We start from the raw sequence: 21,362 nt of genomic DNA, 5'->3' as shown, positions 1-21,362 counted from the left end.
TTTTCCCAATCATCCTACTTAAAATGCCATAAAAATAGATGTTTAAGCCAATCTCAAAAATTACTTGAGTGTTACATATTTTGACTCACAAAGACAAATTTCAAGTGTCCGGTCCGTGCTGATATATTTTCGCTTCTTCACCTCATTTACATGTACATTGGTCCCGCAAAAAAATATTTAGGTAGCATATAAAAACTGCGTGTTTATTTCCTGCATTTCAAATTTGAGTTAGATGGTTCTTCTTTACTGTCTATTATTTCTAATGAACTCATATATGGTTGTAATTATTTAATATTTAATAATAAAAAAAATTTGGTATAAAAAGATTAAAGACTTTTTTTTGCCTCCGATCTAAACATCCAAATTTCTTTTGTTTTGAGCACTCATAAAAAAAAAAAAAACATTCCCATGCATGAAGGAAATCCGGCGAGGCAGTTAGTAACAGCAAATCTCTCGGTAGGAGCAAAACAGAAAAACCAACAAAAACCCCGCATTGGGAATCAGTCCGACCTCGAAACGAGTGTGACGCACCCACCCATCACGGGCCACGTATCACCATACCCCCGCCTCTCTCGTGATCTTCCCCTATCCTTCTCTCCACATGTCACCCTCTCCGACCCCACCCTTCTCCGCCACGTAGTGCTCCTCTCTCTCCGCTCCCATCTTAGCTCTCACTCCCCACCACCCACCACCACCAAAACTCCTTCACTTTCTTTTTGCCCTAATTTTGATTCAAACCTGGAGTGGGAGATTTCTTGGAGCGCAAGGAAGTGACTGACGATGGCGGGAAATGAGTGGATCAATGGCTACTTGGAGGCGATACTTGACACCGGGGCGACGGCGATCGAGGAGCAGAAGCCGATGCCGGTGAATCTGAGAGAGGGAGGACATTTTAATCCGACTAAGTATTTTGTGGAGGAGGTGGTTACTGGTGTGGATGAGTCGGATTTGTACCGGACGTGGATCAAAGTGGTTGCTACACGCAACACACGAGAGCGTAGCTCCAGGCTCGAGAACATGTGCTGGCGCATTTGGCATCTTACCCGTAAGAAGAAACAGGTTCTTGTTTTTCCCTCCTCTGATTTCTTTTTCTTCATGGTGACTTTGTTGGTTTTGATCAGAAATAAAGAACATCTGGGTTTGATTTGAAATTTGTTCTAAAAAATTTACTTGAAAAACGGAGCTGTTGGTATTTGGAATGTTATATTTGTTATGGAAGTGATGATTTTGCTACTGTTAATCTCCACTGATTTGCTAACATTTGAGAAAAAAAAAAAAAAAAAAAAATCCTTTTGGAGCTGTATATTGAAAGGGATTGACTGATGAATCTTGGATATTGAGGCTAAAATTCATTACTTGTGCATAAGAATCTGTGATGTTTGTCTTTGAATACTTTTGCATAATCGTCCCAAAAAAAAAAAAATTATAGTTTGCATAATCTTGGAGGATTTGCCTGACCTGTTCATAGACTATTTGAAGTACACATTCTTATACTCTTTTATTTTGAACCAACTATGTTTTTGAACTAGTTTCTGGCTGAAGTTCCCCTAAAATAAATATTTCAAAAGAAAAGGCCAATTCATATTTTGCTGGTTATCTGCTCAAAGATTCAGCTGGGGCATATGGTTCATTCCCCTCTAGTTTTTATCCTCTGCCCCAGCTGCCATTACTTTTAGCGGTGGAGGGGATAGCTGGACTAGTATTATGCATAAAATTGATGGTTCATGCAGTTGGAGTGGGAGGAACTTCAACGGTCGGCAAACCGCAGATGGGAGCGGGAACAAGGACGGAGGGATGCAACCGAAGACATGTCAGAAGACTTGTCCGAAGGAGAGAAGGGTGATGCTTTGGCAGAGATGCTGCTATGTGAGACTCCAAGAAGAAAGTTCCAGCGAATGGTTTCTAATTTGGAAGTATGGTCAGATGATAAAAAGGAAAAGAAACTATATGTCGTTCTGATCAGGTATAGTTCTTCTATGCCATGTATCATGGTGTAGTTATTTTTTTATTGACATGGCTTCACCACTAGTTTTCGGTTAATATAGAATTTTCTCTTTTAACTTTCTGCTTTCACTGAAATAGTTTCCGACTTTTCTGCATCCAGGTGAGTTTTAGTAATCATGACTTCTACATTTGCTAGAATGATGTCTAGCTTGGTCTTTGTTTCTTCAGTGCTCTCTCTAAGCCTCGAACATGGATGAACAGATAAATAAGATAATTTTGAAATTTTGAAGAAAATTTTACAGTATAAGCTAGGATCAATAGGCTTTTCCCTTTTGCAGTTTTGTGGTGGGTTGTGGGGATGTCCATCAGGGATAAAAAAAAAAAATAAAGTGAAATGAGGTACATAATGCTATGAGAGCTGGATACTCAGCATGCAATGATGTTTCTGAACTATAACTGTCCTGTTACAGATTGCTTTTGTCCTACAGATTGCAGTTTATAGTTTATCTCCCACTGTTTTCATTTGGAATTTCAAAGTATAGATTTCTCTATTTTCGTCCTTGAAAGTTTCTCCTTAGTGCTTATTTTATGCAACTATAACAGTTTTGTCAAAGACATTTAAATTTGTCCTCCTAATCAGTAATTCAAACTTACTTCATGGACAGTTTGCATGGTTTAGTCCGGGGAGAAAACATGGAGCTTGGTCGAGACTCAGATACAGGTGGACAGGTAACCGTGGCCATGGCATTAATTGTTCTATTTGAAAATGAAGCTAATTTGTTTTCCTATTCTTGGCATTTGAATTTATGCTTCATAGCTTTATGAAACAATATCAGGTCAAATATGTGGTAGAGCTTGCCAGAGCACTTGCAAGGATGCCTGGGGTTTATAGGGTAGATCTCTTTACTCGCCAAGTGTCATCTCCTGAGGTTGATTGGAGCTATGGTGAACCAACAGAGATGATAACTGCAGGTCCTGAAGATGGTGATGGTGATCTAGGAGAAAGCAGCGGAGCATATATAATCAGAATTCCTTTTGGTCCTCGCGACCAATACCTCAGTAAAGAAGTACTCTGGCCCCATATTCAAGAATTTGTGGATGGGGCTCTAGCTCACATTCTTAATATGTCCAAAGTTTTGGGTGAACAAATTGGGAGAGGCCAGCCTGTCTGGCCATATGTAATTCATGGCCACTATGCAGATGCAGGGGATAGTGCTGCTCTTCTTTCTGGTGCTTTGAATGTCCCAATGGTTCTAACAGGACACTCACTTGGAAGAAACAAGCTTGAACAGCTTATTAAGCAGGGACGACAATCAAAGGAAGACATTAATTCAACATATAAGATTATGAGAAGGATAGAGGCGGAAGAGCTTTCCCTTGATGCTGCAGAACTTGTTATTACAAGTACAAAACAGGAAATCGAAGAGCAATGGGGACTTTATGATGGGTTTGATGTCAAGCTTGAGAAAGTTTTGCGTGCCCGGGCTAGAAGAGGAGTAAATTGCCATGGTCGTTACATGCCAAGGATGGTGGTAAGCTAGTAGCTGCTTTCTCTCATGATACACACACACACATATAATTATTTTCTTCACCTAGCACTGCCTTATGAAGGATTTTTTTCAAGTGTTGGAGAAATAGAAAGGAAGCAATTAAATATGATATGGATTCTATATCAATCTTGCTCATGACACCACAATTAGTTCACTTCCAATCCCTTTTAGAGTTGCACTCCTGTTCTATAAATATGGGCCGAGCTTCAAGATGCAACTAGATACCATAAGATTTACAATATGGGATTGTTTCTTTTTCCAATTAAGCACATTTTCTGTGCAGGTTATACCTCCTGGCATGGACTTCAGTAATGTTATGGTCCAAGAAGATGATGCTGATGGGGAACTTAGCCAGCTTATTGGTGGTACCAGTGATGGGTCTTCTTCCCCAAAAGCAATACCAACAATCTGGTCAGAAGTGAGTGTTTTTGTGTTATCAAATATTAGTGAATTAAACTGTGACCATGCTGTTAATTCACATCCTTTGGCAGGTGATGAGATTCCTTACAAATCCTCACAAGCCAATGATCTTGGCTCTGTCACGGCCAGATCCAAAGAAGAACATAACCACTCTTTTGAAAGCCTTTGGAGAATGCCGTCCTCTAAGAGAACTTGCTAACCTTGTAAGTAGATGTGTGCAATAAGTTGATTATACTATTGAGCAGTGTTGTTATACATTTGAATAGCTTACTAATATTCTCATACACAGACACTGATAATGGGGAATAGGGACTATATAGACGAAATGTCTACCGGAAATGCAAGTGTGCTTACTACAGTGTTGAAAATGATTGATAAGTATGATCTTTATGGGCAAGTGGCCTATCCAAAGCATCACAAGCAATCAGATGTTCCAGATATTTACCGGCTTGCAGCAAAAACAAAGGTTTAGTTGATGTTTTTAGATATATACAGAGTTTAACAAAGATTCTGTTCTAAAGGGTTTAAACCTTGGCAGGGAGTTTTCATAAATCCAGCATTAGTGGAGCCCTTTGGGCTAACCTTGATTGAGGTTAGTTTTTACTGCATACCATCTTTTGCTGTGACCTTTGTCTTCTCCATAAAGTGACAATTCTCACATTCAATATATATTTTTTGTATGATTTAGGCAGCAGCACATGGGCTTCCGATGGTGGCTACAAAAAATGGTGGACCGGTTGACATACATCGGGTATAGAGTACCCAACTTTCAAATTCATGCAACATATACCTCCTATTTGTTAGTTGTTATAAAGTGAATCTGTCCTACAGCTCATTAACCTAGTAGGAAGATGGCAACATAATGAGAAGTTTCAAAATTTGTTGTATAGTTCCTACTTTTCTACTTTCTGCACTCTACTATTTAATTCATGAAAGCTAGGAGAAAGTAAATAATAGTTTCATTTATGATCAACAGATTACTTGTCTTATGTCATGTTGTGAATTTCAGGCGCTTAGTAATGGTTTGCTTGTGGACCCTCATGATCAGCAATCAATTGCTAATGCACTGCTGAAGTTGTTATCGGAAAAGAATTTATGGGTTGAGTGCAGAAAGAATGGTTGGAAAAACATACACCTTTTCTCATGGCCTGAACACTGCCGAACCTACTTGACTAGAGTAGCAGCCTGCCGCATGAGACATCCACAGTGGCAGACTGACACCCCAGAGGATGAAATGGCTGCTGAAGAGTCCCTCAATGATTCTCTTAAGGACGTGCAAGATATGTCTCTTAGGCTCTCAGTTGATGGGGACAAATCCTCACTGAATGAATCTCTTGATGTGACTGCAGCTTCTGGTGACCATGAGGTGCAAGATCAAGTGAAGCGTGTCCTAAGCAAGATCAAGAAACCAGATTCTGGTCCAAAAGACCATGAAGAAGGAAATAAGCTGCCGGATAATGTAGCAAGCAAATATCCCTTGTTAAGACGTAGAAGAAAATTGATTGTCATAGCACTCGATTGCTATGACAAATCTGGAGCTCCTGAAAAGAAAATGATTCAAATTGTGCAAGAAATATTTAAGGCTGTAAGACTAGATTCTCAAAGTGCAAGATTTACAGGGTTTGCTCTGCTAACAGCTATGCCAGCATCAGAAACAGTAGAGTTTCTGGCATCAGGGAGGGTACAGGCAAATGAGTTTGATGCGTTGGTTTGTAGCAGTGGAAGTGAGGTTTACTACCCTGGTACTTATACAGAAGAAGATGGAAGACTTTTCCCAGATCCAGATTATTCGTCACACATTGACTACCGATGGGGTTGTGAAGGATTAAAGAAAACCATTTGGAAGCTCTTAAATGGCCCTGATGGTGAACGGAATTCCACATCTTCGAGCCACATTGAAGAAGATATAAAATCAAGCAGTGCCCATTGCATTTCATACTTGATCAAGGATCCTAGTAAGGTAAATAAAACTTGTTAGTCTGAGTGGGAAATTTAGAAAGGGCTTGGTTTTACTTTTGGACCAAGTTTCTGAATGGTTTGCTTTTGCAGGCAAGGAAAGTTGATGATTTAAGACAGAAACTCAGGATGCGGGGACTACGCTGCCATCCAATGTACTGCAGGAGCTCAACGCGAATGCAAATTGTTCCTCTCCTTGCTTCTCGAGCACAGGCTCTCAGGTATTGTTGCTATGTGCAGCTTGGGGATGGTGTTCCATTTTTCTTTACATACTGCTCTGCCATTTAATAGTGTACCATATTTTCTGCCTGATTGTTAATAGGTACCTTTTCGTACGCTGGAGATTGAATGTCGCAAACATGTATGTGTTCCTTGGAGAAAGTGGAGACACTGATTATGAAGAAATGATAGCAGGGACTCACAAGACCATAATCATGAAAGGGGTGGTGGGAAAGGGTTCTGAAGAGCTGCTAAGAACATCAGGAAGCTATCTGAGAGACGACATTGTTCCTCCTCAGAGCCCACTGGTCGCCATTGTAAATGGGCAAGCTCCAACAGCTGATGAGATTGCCACTGCTCTGAAGCAAGTCACCAAATCTGCTGCTGGAATGTGATTATGTGATGTGACTTGAATGTGGATTTATGTACCTTTTTGAGAAGAAACGAGGCCTCCATCAAGAATAAAGGCGGACAATGAAACACATCTAAACAAGGCCAATTACTAAGAGCTCAGCTGACCAACTGGGGCGGCGCCACTGCATTCCTTTCATGATATATTGCTTAAAGTAGCAACATGGTAGGTGAGATGATAGAAGAGCAATAGTCTCTATATATGAATGTACACATAATGTGCTGTTACTGTCCGCCAGCCATAATTATCCGAGTTTTGATTGATGTCAGGCTAGCCCTTATTTAAAGTAAACAGCAAACTGCTAAATGAAAAGGCAAATGGTGAAACGTACAAGGATGTTGATTAGCTTTTCCCATCCATTAGATGTTCATTCCTTGCCAAGAAAATGTAAAATAGAACCAAAGACAACACCGTCAATAAGATGAAAGGTTTTAATGCGGTTCACCCCAAATTGGGTTACGTCCACAGCCCATGACGATAATTCACTACAGTCAAAAGAAGATTTAACAGAGTTCGTAAAAACTAAAAACAAAAAAAGTTCTTTGAATCGCTCATAGGTAATCTCACATTCTCTCTCAACCCTTCTCAACAGAGAACCCCAATTACACCCAAAGCTCACAAGCACTCAATCTTTCAGTTATCTCTCCATTCATTTTTTTTCTTTCTTTTTTTTCCTTTCAACTAAGAGCAACGCTCTGAAAACATAAGATCCTCTAGAGCTCTACCATAATGCACAACAAGATCATACCACCATACTGAATCTCATGAACATGGAAGCACCAAGACGCTTGCATTACAAAATCATACTTGAGTTCCTCCTAAACAAGCGCACAATACATAACTGTCAAGCTTATGGCCTCCATTCGTTATAATTAGAGCTTTCCCATAAGAAACACCAAGCAAGCACATAAATGCGGTGCGACAGAAGTCGGTTCATACAGCCAGCAGATAACTGAACTCAGTTTTCACATAGTGCACTTCAGTTGCGCAACTTGTTCTTCCATTTGGCCTAGGATAGAGCCTGGTGAAAAATTGCAAATTATGCCAAAACAATAAAGTCAGCCACATCAGGAATTCTTAAGTCTAGTTTTTTTTTTCTTTTTCTTTTTGGGCCTCTTGGCTCCCATTTATCCAAAATAATAATAATAATAATAAAGCCAGCTATCAGGAAAAAATGCCAAAGTAAATAACCTATAGAGCAGAGACTACAGAAGAGTACACTGCATTTGAAAACTGGTTGAATCTAGTCAAAGAGGAACACTAAAAGGGAAGAGGAAGCAGTGGTTTGAAGAACTTACAATGATTTCAATAATTGGCTGTACTTGTACTTAGAACTTGGATGGGAATAATCATGTGCAACTGCAACTTCAACTTCAAACACGTCTCAAGGCACATGTAACCCCTAAAACTTGGAACTATAGTTATCCACTTGTGCTAGCTAGTTGAGTGAGACGTTGCATAGCTTCAATCCAGACCTGCATTTCAAGAAGATGGTTGGTTGAGGGAAAGGAAGAGAGAAGGATAAACAAGATTGATTCATTTTATCAATGCTTCAACCAGCTTTTCCACAACACACAATTGCACGCTAGCTACATCTTTATAAGCAAGAGGTAGCTTAATTGTCATCCCTCTTCTTTATGTAAGAATTACTACTGCAACCTACTTTTCCTGAAGTTGTTAACATTGGGGTTACATATATATCACCACTAAAACAAAAACCAAAAGTTAACAATTGGAACTCTGTTGAATCATAAGAGGATGATTAATTTATCTTCAGAAACAACCACTAATCAATTCAGAAAGATAAACTCTTGATACTGTTGGATACTTATGACATGACATGAAACTGTGAAAGTACGTGCTAAATTAATAACTCATGGGGGTTTGAAAGCTTACTCTGCTTTAAGAGAGGAGAAGTGATTTAACTTGCACAACATGAGACTCCCACACAGGCGCACTCCCAATGGTAAATCTTTCTCTTGAAACATGAAAGCAATTGCTGAGGCATTGCATGGCTTCAATCGAGTAACTGAATATTTTTTTATCCTAGAAAACAATGATAAATCAATGCTGAGTATAACAAAAAAAAAAACATTTCTATTATTTTTGTAGACATGCTTCAGAAAGATTTTTCCAGAACGAACAAGACAATCATTTAGCGGCTAGTTTGAATTTCTGTATAGTGAGCGAAATAGTAATGGAGCCATGCGCTCATAAAAATTAGTTTGTAAATAAACTGAGAAATTTGAAAACCATTCAAACAAAGAAAAACAGTTAGAAAGAAGCTTACAAATGACATATGTTCATGAGCTATTCGGCATTTAGAGCATGTTATAATGACTTCTTCAGAAGCAATGTCTTGATTAGTAAATCCAGCACATATATCACCAGGTTTGTCCTGAAAAGTTGAAGAGATACACATTAAAAAAGAAAATCCAGAAGAGATAATGGATATCACAGGGTTTTTTCTGCAAAGGACAGTATGCACATTGATATTCTGCCAATTTGACATGGACTTTCCACAATATGCACAAGAGCCATTTAATTTCAATTTTTTGTTTTGTTTTCAGATACTACAAAAATGTTACATCTGTTGAAACTTCAAACTGTGCATAACCTGTACTTTATTTGCTTAATTAATATTATTGGCCATGCCTCTCCGATACATGCTACCAACCATGCTATTTGAAAATTAAAATGTGGGGAGTATTAGGAAGTGACATCACCCAACTTCAGCTAAATTCAGTCTAACAATTTGTTTCATGTGAGACAAGGAAGTAGTATGACTGTATAAAACATATGTATCGTAAATCATAGTTAAGTTTTACATGAGCTTTCTCATACTAACTTGAGCAACCCAAAGAAAACATTTATTTTCTTTTATTTCTGTCTCTAAGTCACATTCATGTTCATCTATATATGAAGTTTACCATGTTAGTACTTGCACATTGACAAAATCATATTCCCCCTCCCCCCCCCAAGAACCCTCAATAACTCTCAATTAGAAAACCCTGAGGAGTTTACTACCTGTTCCAACTTCCAAATGAACACTTCTGGGCATTGTGGTAGTGGCAACAGCATTCAGTAGTGGAAAACATATAATTCAAAATTACACAAGGACAGTCAGCTCACTAACTTCCATGACTTCGAATTTCAATAGGTCTTTCGTGAATCATAATCATGAGATTACTACCATAATCATCTAAATAAAAAGAAAGAAGTAGACAAGTGGCATTGGAAACAAAATTGGACAAATTTGTCACTGGAAACAAAGGCACAGGTTCTTAAGAGCACATAATACAACTATACAAGTAAAATAATCTAACCAACTTTGTAGTTTGTACCCTGCTGTAGTTCTTAAACTTAAGGGTACCAAACAGAATCAAAGAAATACCTATACAACTTCTTTCTGCCTTGTCTTTTCGTATGTGCTTGTGTAACGGCTGTAAGCTTATCCATTTTGCAGAAATGCTAATAATCAAATTACTCCAATGCACCCATTACATATTGCAATGAGAAAAACGAAAAAGAAAACAAAATGACTCACCCATCTCAATGGTGTAAAAGATTAATTAACATATCACACTTTATAAAAGTCAACCAATAATAAAAAATAAAAAATCGCAGCACAATATACACCCAGATAAAATGAAACTACCATCATATTTCACAAGCAATAATCACCACTCAGCTAAAAATTAAGAACACCCAGAAATAAAAACTATTCCTTCATAAAATCAAAAAGCAAATATCAAACAAAAAAAATTACAGTAAACACATTGAAAAAAGAAAAATGCAAGGATCGCTCTGTAACTCATTTGCTCATTATAAATTACAAGAATGAAGAAAACCCAAATGGGCTTAAGAGAGAGAGAGAGAGAGAAAACAGAGCAGGGCAGAGAATTAATGGAACTCTGAAAATGTGGGTGTTTCTGGTTTTCTGAGAAGCAAGCATCGAAGAAATAAAGAAATAAACTTACTGGTTAGAGAGAAATCTTCAGCCATTTGTTATAATTCGAGCTTTCCAATGAGAAGCACCAAGAGAGCGCACAAATGAGAAGTGTGACAGAAGTTTGTTCATACAGCCAACAGATACCTGAACTCAGTTTGCACCTAGTGTACATCAGTTGTGCAACTTGTTCTTCCATTTGAGCAGAGGATAAAGCCTGGTGAAAAATTACAAATTATGCCAAAACAATAAAGCCATCCATCAAGAAAAATTGCAGTAAGTAACTAACCTATAGAGCAGAGACTACAGAAAAGTTCAATGCATTTGAAAACTGGTTAAATCTAATCAAAAAGGAACACTGGAAGGGAAGAGAAAGCAGTCGTTTGAAAAACTTACAATGATTTGACTCCTTGGTTGTACTTGCACTTAGAACTTGAATGGAAATAATCATGCGCAACTGAACATCAAACACTTCTGAAGGCACATGTATCCCCTGAAACTTGGAACCAGATATCCAATAGTGCAAGCTAGTCGAGTGAGACGTTGCATAGCTTCAATCCAGACCTGCATTTCTTGAAGATGGTTGGTTGTCGAAAAGGAAGAGAGCAGGATAAACAAGTTTGATTCAATTTATAAATGCTTCAAACAGCTTTTCCACAACAAACAATCGCACACTAGCTACATCTAGACAATTTATAAGCAAGAGCTTAATTGTCCTCCATGTTCTTTATGTAATTGGAATTACTACTGTGTTAACCTTGGGGTTACATATATTTCACCACTAAAACAAAAACCAAAAGTGAACAATTGGAAACCTATCAAATCATAAGAGGATGATTAATTTATCTTCAAAACCAACCACTAATCAATTCAGAAAGATAAACTCTAGATACTGTAGGATACTTTATGACATGACATGGTTTGAAAGCTTACTCTGCTTTAAGAGAGGAGAAGTGATTTAACTTGCACAACAAGAGGCTCCCACATAGGCGCACTCCCAATGCTACATCTTTCTCTTGAAACATGAAAGCCATTGCTGAGGCATTGCTTGGCTTCAATCATCAGCTGAATTTTTTTTTTTTATCATAGAAAACAATGCTCATGATCAATCAATGCTGGGTATAAGAAAAAAAAAGGTAACCAAACCATTTCTATTAATTTGTAGACATGCTTCAGAAAGCTTGTTCCAGAACAAACAAGACAATCATTTAGTGGCTAGTTTGAATTTCTGTATAGTGAGCGAAATAGTAATGGAGCCATGCGCACATAAAAAGTAGTTTGTAAATAAACTGAGAAATCTTGAAAACTGTTCAAACAAACAAAAAGAACCAGCAAGATGCTTACGGAGATAGACATTTGGAATGTGACAAATCTTGGGCCATTCTTCGCCGCTGTCTTCGGTGCATCTTTCCTTTAGAAGTGGACACCTATAAATCTGTAGACTATATAATTTGGTGAGGCGTTGCATTGCTTTGAGTGAAGGTAGATACTTGATATTCTCACAATCCGAAATAGTCAGGTGCTTGAGAGATGCAAGGTTGCCCAACCACTCTGGTAAAGCCTCCACTCCATTGAAAGATCTTATAGTCAACCATGTCAGCGAAGTGAAGTGTTGAACTTGTTGAGGAAGAGACTTGAGTTTAGGCCACCCGCCCAACGCTAATCTGCCAAGTTGTTGTGATGGAGCTTGAAAATCAGGGAAGGAGTCGAGCTCCTCCCAAAAAGGACCTAAATCCAATTCCTCCAGACGAGCGAGGCAGCGCAGCCCTGTTGACAGAGACTTCAATTTCTCACAATCACGAACCCCTAACTGACGGAGGGATGTGCATTCATCTAAACTTGGAATACTCTCTAGGTTATGGCATTGAGAAATCCGCAACTCCTCCAGAGACACCGGGATATGAAACCCACATACCAGACTTTCTATCCCCGCACATTTTCCAATCTCCAATACAAGTAGGGATGTGAAACTGCGGAGATCTGGAAGGGATTGAAGACCATTGCAATCATCTATACGCAACTCCTTCAGACATGGATTCAAATCCGTAGAAAATGAAATGGATGCAAGCTTGGGGCATTCGCTTACACTCAATTTGCGGAGAGATGGGACGACGCGTGTAAACGAAATGGTCTCTAGACTTGAGCAACCGGATATCATTAATTCCTGAAGAGAGGTGCAGTTTTCAATCCCGCTCGGTATTCCACCACAGTTGTAAATATTCAATACACGGAGGGAAGTGAAACTGCGGAAATCTGGAAGATTTGGTAGACCATTGCAATCCAAAGACAACTCCTGGAGTCGTGGATTCAAATCCGTAGAAAATGAAATGGATACTAGCTTGGGGCATTCCAGTACACAAAACGTCTGAAGCGAGGGACAGTTTTCAATCCTGCACGGTAGGCCCGTTAACCCACCACACTCCCGAATATCCAATTTGCGGAGAGATGCAAGGCCTTGTGAGATTGGAATCGATGTTAGATTTTCACATCCCCATATCTCCAATTCCTGTAGAGAGGTGCAGTGATCGAGTATGCCGATACTAGATAGTCCATCACACTTCCAAATATCCAATCTGCGGAGAGAGGCAAGGCCCTGTGAGATTGGAATGGATGTTAGATTTCTACATCTGTATATCTCCAATTTCTGTAGAGAGGTGCAGTGATCGAGTAGGCCAATACTAGATAATCCATCACAATCCTTAATCTCCAATTCGCGGAGGGATGCCATGTCGCGGTCAATCGGAATGAACTCTAGAGTAGGACATTGTCTTATGGTCAACTTCTCGAGAAGAGGGAGCGTGTCTAGACCCTCGGCTAGATGCTCCAGTTTCTTACAATACTGAATGGTCAGCTCCCTAAGATTTGCGCAGCAGCCAAATACATTTGGAGCAATACGAATCATCTCATCACAACTCCTGATCTTCAAAGATGTGAGATTCTTGTTCTTCTTCAGCATCTCCGAGGACAGCGAAGTAAGCCCCTTGATGTTTCCTATATCGAGAGAAGTCAGAGTGCTCACTTCATTGCATATACTTGCCATCGGCTTCTCGCTGTCCATGCCCCATATCGACAACTCCTTGAGAGATGGGAAATGACTTGGAGCATTTCTCAATAAGGGACAACCCCCGAGAGTCAACTTCTCTAGGCAAGGGAACACCACTACTTTTCTTGTTGTTGACGATGTCATACTTGTGGGTGCTTCCATCCATTCAGTTAGCTCATCGCACCCTACAATGCTTAATGTTTTCAGTGCTGGAAATAAGACCGTTGTCTCCTTCTCTCGGGTAGCCACACGAGGATTATAACCATAAAATTCACTTCCCAAGCGTTTTAGGTTATGCATTTCATAAATCTCGACATGTCCAAGATCCGGTAGATGGCCTAGTATCGGGAGTTCTTCGCATTTGCTACAGCCAAAAAGGAGGACCTTCTTCAAATTGTTGAGAGGCAAAGGGTTTCTCATCATCCATGAAGGAAATTTATCACCCATGAAGTTTTCAATGCTCAAGCTCTCCAACTTGGTATGTGGTTTGAGTCCTTCTAGCACATTCTCGTCATTAATGTTGCTGCTCGGCCTACTCTCCAAACCTTCTGGATTGCTTCTGCTTCTTGCCCATACATAACTTAGCTCCAGTACATTTTTCTTGTCCTCTAATTTTGCCTTCTTCGCTTCTTCTTCATCCCTTATATTTTCCAGATTACGAATGATTAATTCACCTTTCAAGTGGTTCAAGTCAACCAATTCTTCAATTCCAACACCCATCTCCTTACCCACATTAAAGTAAGACAATGTTCGGAGATTAGTTAATCCCCGCAATAATCCGGCTGGAAATTCCATTGTCTTGTCAAAATAAAGATGCCTCAAGTTGATCAAGTTTTGCATTTCCCTTGGAACCTCATTGAGATAATCAGTTTCCTGCATTCTCAATGTTTGAAGGTTATAGAGCTTGCCAATTGACTTGGGAAGTGCTTTGATTCTTGAATATGAGACGTCTAGATATCTCAAGTGCTTCAACTTGCCAAATGAAATTGGCAACTCTTGAATATTTGCCCTGTGTAAATTTAAGATGCGCAATGCTCTGAACTTGGAGAAAATGATATCTGAGACTTGATCATTCGAAAATAGAGATTGCAATCTCCTAACAGTTACTTCTGACATGTTTTCTAGTGTTGAAGGCCGAATACGTGCAACATGTCGAACCTCGCATGTATCATTCAAATCTTGTGTCAAGCTTTCACTTTTGGATACTTCTTCTGCAAGATCATGCACAAGATCGTGCATCGTGTACTTGGTAATAGTGCCACCTTCAGTTACCTCTTGAAATAAGGAGTTTTTCAATAGAGTATAAAAATATTTTTTGCCTGTATCCTCCATTTCATGATGATTTTTCTCAGTTGAAGGCTGGAGCAATCCCTGAGCCATCCAAAGTTGGATCAAATTATCTCTTTCAATTTCAAAATCTTTCTTCAACATTGAGCAATATGCAAAACATTGCTTCAAAGGTGATGTCTTCAAGTTATTAAAACTCAACTTCAATACCGACATGATTCTATCATCTTCTTCAGGTAGGTCCCATATTTCACTATTTTGAATTGCCAACCATTCATCTCTACTAGTTTTAGAGCGCATTATGCTTCCCAAAACCTGCATTAATATGAGATTAGAGTTTAGAATTTAGATTACTCCTCATGTAAGATTGGAATTCAAAGTCTACTCTTAAACGTACTTATGAGATTAAAATATAATACTATTATATATATATATATTTTTTTTTTGTGTCCACAATATATCCCTTGCCTTATATGTGGTTTCGTAAAAGACCAAATAGTGAAGCTAAGGCCTCTTGATAATATGTTGGAACTGCTTTCAATCTAGACTACACAATTAGGATGCTCTCACTTTTCTCACGACTCCAGCATAAAACAGAATTTAATCGTTTTTTTATCTACTAACATAATTTCGCTAAAAATAAAGTTCTTATATCAAAAACTCTATGAAGAGAATCAATAAGAAAGTTAATTTCAACTGTTGGTGGATGGGTATTTTGAAAGATATCGTACTAGCTCTTAGAGAAGCGATGGATGAGGCTTCAATATGGTATGTGGATGTTGTTGGTGGATGGCCAACCTTGGGTTGTAGTAACCTCTCAGAGCTCCCTTATATTATATTTTGTATTGGGATGCATTCAATTTAAATTACAAAACAAATATATCTTTTGTTCTCAATGAAAAGAAATAAGGGGAATATTTGTTAATATAAAATAAATAAAACTGAGTACCTTTGCCACTAAGGGTATGCCTCCACACTTTTCAGCAATCGCCCTCCCAATTCTTTCTCGATCTGCATCAATGACATCATTCACCTTCAAATTCAATGCTCTTTGCTTCAAAATGGACCAACATTCGTCATTTGATAGATTTCTTAGTTTAGGTCTGGGAAGTGTTTCAGCAATTGATGCCACATTGGCACTGCGGGTGGTGATGATAATGCTGCTTCCCGGAGTAGAATTCAATTTTGACAAACAACTCATCAAACTCTCCCATTTTGATCTATGCTCGCTCCATACATCATCTAGTATAAGAACATATTTCTTCCCTGTCAACTCATCTTTAAGAGAATCAATCAATGGACTTCGATTTTTCATTCCTGCAATATGCCTCGTTAGAGATTCTAACATCTGGCTTAAAATCACATCGACATCAAAAGTATTAGATACGCACACCCATATTTTCTTATGGAAGTGTGTATCTATGGCAGGTTCATTGTACACTGATTTAGCCAAAGTCGTCTTTCCCAGTCCAGCCATTCCAACAATGGCCATAACCGAAAGATCCTGCGGATTGTTGGAGTTGGTCAAGCTCTCAACTATTTTTGACACAACATCCTCCCTACCAACAACCTTTTCATCCTTCTCAAAAAATGGGTCCGTTTGATCTCGATCCAGCTGTTCCCCTCCAGGGCTTGAATCTCTTCTTTTTGCAACCAAGTTGATGAAAGCTGCCTCATTCTTAAGCTCCACCAAAGAGTCATTGATCTTCTTAATCTTATGCGCCATTTTGAGACGAAACAAAAGGGGATTAGAGGCAGAAAGGAAGTTGAGTACCTTTCTCTTCATGTGGTTTTGCAGTTCCACTTTGCGCCGGAGAACTTCATAGTTGAAATCATCCAAAACATCATCTGCCTCGTGAGCTATGTCTTTCAGTTTCTTGACCCACTCCTCTACTGCCTTGCCCTGATGATCTTGTGGTTTCTGATCGGCAGCCCCGTGTAAGAAATCTTGAATGATGGATAAGGAATTCCCGAGCTTCTTCAGTTCGGCCTTGAACCCCCATGCAAGAGTGAGTTCTTGAGAGGCAAGTGAAGACACCTTGGTCAGAATTCCCTCAGCAGCGAAAGTGAGCAGAAATTCAGCTGCCATCTTCCTCCTCACAAACTCGGAACAAACAGCAGTGTAGTGCTTCAATCAATTAGTAAAGAGAGAGATGGAATAAAGTAGGCTTGCAAAGTTTTCCTCTCATAGAAATTATGGTTCTCTTTTGTATAGAGAGAATATAACTTTTGAGATTTTGATAATAACAGAGGATATATTACATTATCTTTCGATTATCTTCTCCCACACATGGGGCAATGGCTTACAGCACACATACCCAATTGATGGTGGTTTCAGAATGTCCCACTTAATAAACGTTTTGAGATATTTCTTCTGTATTGTCGGCAAACCAAAAAACAAATAGAAAAGAAAAAGAAAAAAAACTTTCAGAAAGTCTTATACTAGTCTTATAAACGAATGGGGTATAGCCATTTTTACATAATTATTCCAAACCAATGTTTGGATTGTAGTGCTATCCATTTATTTTCACTTCCAGAAGCAAAAAGAAAAAGTGGAGTAACATTTGAATGCATAGTATCTTTCTCCAATCTTCAGCTCACCAAATATGAAATTGGCTTGGTTTGGTAGGAAGTCATTTCAATCCAAACGTTTGCATTATTTATATAACTGTTCGGAAACTGCCATGAAATTCGAGTTAAGAAAACAAAGAGACAGAGAATACCGTGTGCCCTCCGTGTGATTGTGTGGATTTGGCCTATCATTGTGATTCATATATAACGGAGTTGAAAGGTAGCATCAATCTTAACCACAGGTGGTTTTTGGTCAACTTTCCATACTCACTTTCATGTGACTCGTCACTTCTCATTTTTTTTATAACCAAGTCTAGAGCAACTGAGGTTAAACTCCACCATGTGACTTTTATGTTTTAGTTTTTTTTTTGTTTACCATATTAACAGTATTGTTTCCAACTTTTTGTATGATTTTCATTTCTCCCACCAGCTTTTTAAATTTCTACCAACATTTTTTTTAATTGAGACTATTATTTACTATGCAAGTTCAGCTAGCAGTATAATAATAATACATCCTTAAAAGTTAATAATAAATATCGTTATTTAGAATAACACTATAAATCTCATCCTAACAAAGAACAAACTACCTAACACAAAACTCTTGAGTTTCATTATAGAAAAAGATGAGAGTCGAGAGCGAGAGCGTGCCCTCTCAAAACCCTAGCGCTGCCTCCCGTAGGCTGCTTCTAGGGAGGTTTTCGACACCTCCAATTCAAGGTTCCTCTCAACGTTTTTGCCTTGCGGCTGATCGGTTCCATTCTCGGTGCAAGGAATGGTGGGTTGTGGTTTGTGTAGCAGCGATCCTTTTCATTCTCTGGCCGAGACGTAAACGACTTTGTGATCATAGTCTGAGGAGGAGATCTGGGATCTGGTATGGATCGGGGCATCATTCCTTTAGGGTTTGGCAGGTCTTTGATGGTGGGACAAGGCTGCTGGTGGCGGCGCTGCAGAGCGGTGGCAGAGTCCTGCTTCGGTGGATAGCTCTGAGGCGTTTGATGCCGAAGCCGCTGGTGTCGTCAACAATGGTGGTCTGGATGCATGTGGCGCCGGAGTTGCTTGGATCCTGGGTTGATTTGCTGGTAGCGTTGGCTTGGCTGTTCGGAGTCGCTTTCTTGGCTGCTCGGAATCGCTGGTTTGGCTGTTTGGAGGTAGTTGGTATGGTGGCTGTACTGGGTACGGATGACGACTGCATTCGGCGACAGCCGACGGCTGCAATGAGACTCTGGGCTGTTGCTGGGCCTAACTCAGCCCATATGTTGGGTTTAACTTCTCCTATGAGGAGGATCTAGGATCCAGGAGATATTGTGGTTGAATTTCTGCTCAATTTTCAAGAGGCTTGCCCTAAGGAAAAGGGCAAAAGGAAACTCTAGTTTCCTGCTTTTGTGACTAGCATTTGAGTTAGAGTCTGGTGCTATGTAAGTTAACTTCTCTAGTCGTACACCAATTGAGGTCTCTAGGCGATTAGGGTTGCTATAGCAAGAACTTAGATAGTTTGGATTTTGTTTCATTTGGCTAGGCACATTAATAATAAGTGTGCGTATTCTACAATGAAGGTCACTTGTCATTTGTTTGGCGGTTTGTGTCATCTAGTACGGTTGGTATGAAACAACATGTGATGCATGATAAATTAATGAAGTTATCTATTTCTCAAAAAAAAAAAAAAAAACTACCTAACACACACCCACCTTTTAGCATTATGCTCATAACAAAGAAAAGTAATCCCGAAGAAGAATAAATGAACAACAGTCTATTTTCTTTGCAATACAACAGTCTATTTTCTTTGCGATTTTTTCTACTCAAGTTGAAACAGTAAAAAAAGTAGATCGGACATTCTTTTGTGAAAAAAAAGATGAACAACAACAAAAAACAAAATCTAGAATCCACTAGTTAAAGATCTCGCGCTTTGCTGCAGGTAGTATAAACTATAAATGCATTCAAGTCGTATAACAATTTTAAATTACTTTTTCTCTAACTGAACTAACAACTAACAAATCAAACGAAAAGAATTCAAATAGGCAAACCAATTCAAAACAAAATAGAAAAGAAACCAAACCAAAATCAGAAAGGAACATTCACATATGTTAAATATTCTCCTTCACTTGTAGATTACTGACTCTTGTCACATTCTCACTTCACATTCAGTGAAGATGGCAGTTCTTTTTAACCGATCCAATCGTTCATAGGTGAAAATTTTCAAGTTAGGCACCATCTTTTCTAAGCTCTTTAAAACCTCTGATAGTATTTTGCAATCTAGTAGCTCTTCTTAATTGTGTGTAGTCCATGGATGGGGAAGCACACGGTTTCTTTGAAACTGGTTCATCACACTGATTGTCCAATCCAAAACCAAGGCGAGGAAAAAATCTTCTTTTCTGATCAGTGAAGGCAGAGGAGATATTCATCATGGCACTGCGTTTGAAGTCATTATAGAGGAAATTTAATTTCTTGATCTTCCTCTGTTATCAGTATCATTAGTACAATTTAGAGTGGTACCTCAAAGTGTGTTGGGGTTGGGTATTCAATCATTGATTCAAGTAGTTGAGAAGCTACAAAACATTGTTTAGCTGCCTACACTTGAGTTATTTCCTCTTGGACTATTGGAATCTGTTCGAGTGGGATTTCAACTCCAAGATCAACCCGAGCAATCATGACTCCATAGGAAGCTTCAATGATTTCTTCCTGCTTCTGAATGGCTTTGTAGCAATCAGCTACCTATCTTATAATCTAATATTGGAAAGAAAGAGAATGTACTTTGCTTTTTCTTTTTCTATGGCATCTACTTGATTCCAACTCACTTTAAGCACCGTATTCCATGAAAGTAAACAGCATGCCCGCCCCAATTACAGCCAAAGCTCACAAGCACTCGATCTCTCAGTTTTGTGTCCATGCAATGTTTTATTTTTTTTCTCATCCAAGAAGCTAAAATAAGCTTTAGGTACAGAAAACTAGTGAATGGAACAGAGCTGTGAACATAGTAATGAAATAGAGGTAGAGAAATCTGCAGAGTAAATCAGTTTTTCACTTCTTCATTAAGTTTATGGACTTGATGCATGCGCAGTCTTAATATCCCCTTAATTATTGATCAAGGAGAAAATGGAAAGATCGCTTCTGAAGGCATAGACTTGAGTTTGGGCTACTTCTATTACAATGATAGTTATTGAAGAGACATCAAAGTACTAGCTAGATATCTCCAGAAGTAGGGAAATAAGGAATAAATTTTTCTGTTTCCGTATGATGAAGGCTGTCCAGCAATCACATGCATGGTGATTTCCTTTTAACTTTTTGACTGGTTAATGTTGTTTTCTTGTTTCATTGTAAATCTTCTCTTACGGAAACAATATTTCATAACTTTGAGTAAAATTAAGCACCACATTGCCAGGGAAAAGAAAAAACTCAAATCTTTATTTAGGATATAAACAAAGGCTGTGACATATATACAAGTGAAGCGCACACATATTGCACCATTTATCTTTTTGAGTTACTGTATTCTCTACTCAATTATTCAAGGGTAAAATTCATGAATCACTATAGACTTCAATGAAACAAATAGAGAACCATGCAGGGGGAAGACAACAGTTGAACTCAGAAAAGAAGCTCCTATATAACATTAATGGGTGGTACTAAATGATTGTGTTCTTTAACTTTGAGCTAAAATCATTTTACCTCCCTGAACTTTACATCTAAAATCGGTAGTGCCTCCAAACTTCTAATTTGATCACTTGTGTCCTTATACTTTCCAATTTGATCTATCATAGTCAATCCTTAACTAGCCCATCAATTTCTTAATATAACGTTGCCCATTCAAACTACATTTTGGTCTTCAATCATGCAAGAAACACATCATTTACATGCCAATGCTAAAAACTGACCTTAAGTGGACTCTCATCGTCATCAATTTAGAAAAAAATTGTCAAATTAGTTTACTAATGACTATGGTGGAGCGTATTGGAGAGTACGGATATATGTGATCAAATTAGAAGTTCAGGTGCAATTTTAAACTGAAAAACTATTAGA

General features: G+C 38.7%; 2 protein-coding genes and 1 long non-coding RNA gene across 9 annotated transcripts; 1 reads left to right on the top strand and 2 right to left on the bottom strand.

Annotated features, from left to right (window-relative positions):
• Positions 1 to 636: 636 nt before the first annotated feature.
• Positions 637 to 6,588, top strand: LOC133708856 (probable sucrose-phosphate synthase 2). Its single transcript, XM_062134412.1, has 12 exons — positions 637 to 1,059; positions 1,731 to 1,963; positions 2,610 to 2,673; positions 2,781 to 3,476; positions 3,778 to 3,912; positions 3,986 to 4,117; positions 4,204 to 4,380; positions 4,453 to 4,506; positions 4,603 to 4,665; positions 4,924 to 5,874; positions 5,964 to 6,091; positions 6,193 to 6,588. The coding sequence occupies exons 1-12, from the start codon at positions 781 to 783 to the stop codon at positions 6,482 to 6,484; spliced, it is 3,204 nt and encodes a 1,067-aa protein (XP_061990396.1). The 5' UTR covers positions 637 to 780; the 3' UTR covers positions 6,485 to 6,588.
• A 319-nt stretch (positions 6,589 to 6,907) lies between these two features.
• On the bottom strand, positions 6,908 to 17,079 carry LOC133708855 (putative disease resistance protein RGA3). Of its 7 annotated transcripts, XM_062134407.1 has the most exons (10): positions 15,730 to 17,079; positions 11,795 to 15,095; positions 11,384 to 11,515; positions 10,847 to 11,014; positions 10,482 to 10,667; positions 9,529 to 9,554; positions 8,792 to 8,899; positions 8,398 to 8,547; positions 7,800 to 7,976; positions 6,908 to 7,522 (listed from the first exon to the last, which is right to left on the bottom strand). In XM_062134407.1, exons 1-3 carry the CDS (start codon positions 16,867 to 16,869, stop codon positions 11,505 to 11,507), a joined length of 4,452 nt encoding a protein of 1,483 aa, XP_061990391.1. In that variant the 5' UTR covers positions 16,870 to 17,079; the 3' UTR covers positions 6,908 to 7,522; positions 7,800 to 7,976; positions 8,398 to 8,547; positions 8,792 to 8,899; positions 9,529 to 9,554; positions 10,482 to 10,667; positions 10,847 to 11,014; positions 11,384 to 11,504. The 7 variants fall into 7 exon arrangements, with proteins under 7 accessions (XP_061990391.1, XP_061990390.1, XP_061990389.1 ...); XM_062134406.1 differs by lacking the exon at positions 9,529 to 9,554 and having other exon boundaries at positions 10,847 to 11,022; positions 11,354 to 11,515; XM_062134405.1 differs by lacking the exon at positions 9,529 to 9,554 and having other exon boundaries at positions 10,847 to 11,022.
• Positions 17,080 to 19,409: 2,330 nt separating this feature from the next.
• Positions 19,410 to 20,038, bottom strand: LOC133708378 (uncharacterized). The gene is made up of 2 exons (XR_009845796.1): positions 19,842 to 20,038; positions 19,410 to 19,757 (listed from the first exon to the last, which is right to left on the bottom strand). It is a non-coding gene; the product is annotated as an uncharacterized LOC133708378 (long non-coding RNA).
• Between the last annotated feature and the right edge of the window lie 1,324 nt (positions 20,039 to 21,362).

Source organism: Rosa rugosa, chromosome 5, assembly GCF_958449725.1.
Source record: "Rosa rugosa chromosome 5, drRosRugo1.1, whole genome shotgun sequence".
NCBI lineage: Eukaryota > Viridiplantae > Streptophyta > Magnoliopsida > Rosales > Rosaceae > Rosa > Rosa rugosa.
Note: the sequence above shows the minus strand (reverse complement) of the source record. Positions and strands in the feature narration are given on the sequence as shown.

Coding starts and splice junctions, on each gene's coding strand:
- LOC133708856 (XM_062134412.1), top strand. CDS start 781: ATGGCGGGAAATGAGTGGATCAATGGCTACTTGGAGGCGATACTTGAC. Junction 3,477..3,777: donor GTTACATGCCAAGGATGGTG/GTAAGCTAGTAG, acceptor TTTTCTGTGCAG/GTTATACCTCCTGGCATGGA. Junction 6,092..6,192: donor TCTCGAGCACAGGCTCTCAG/GTATTGTTGCTA, acceptor GATTGTTAATAG/GTACCTTTTCGTACGCTGGA.
- LOC133708855 (XM_062134406.1), bottom strand. CDS start 16,869: ATGGCAGCTGAATTTCTGCTCACTTTCGCTGCTGAGGGAATTCTGACC. Junction 15,096..15,729: donor GCATACCCTTAGTGGCAAAG/GTACTCAGTTTT, acceptor ATATTAATGCAG/GTTTTGGGAAGCATAATGCG.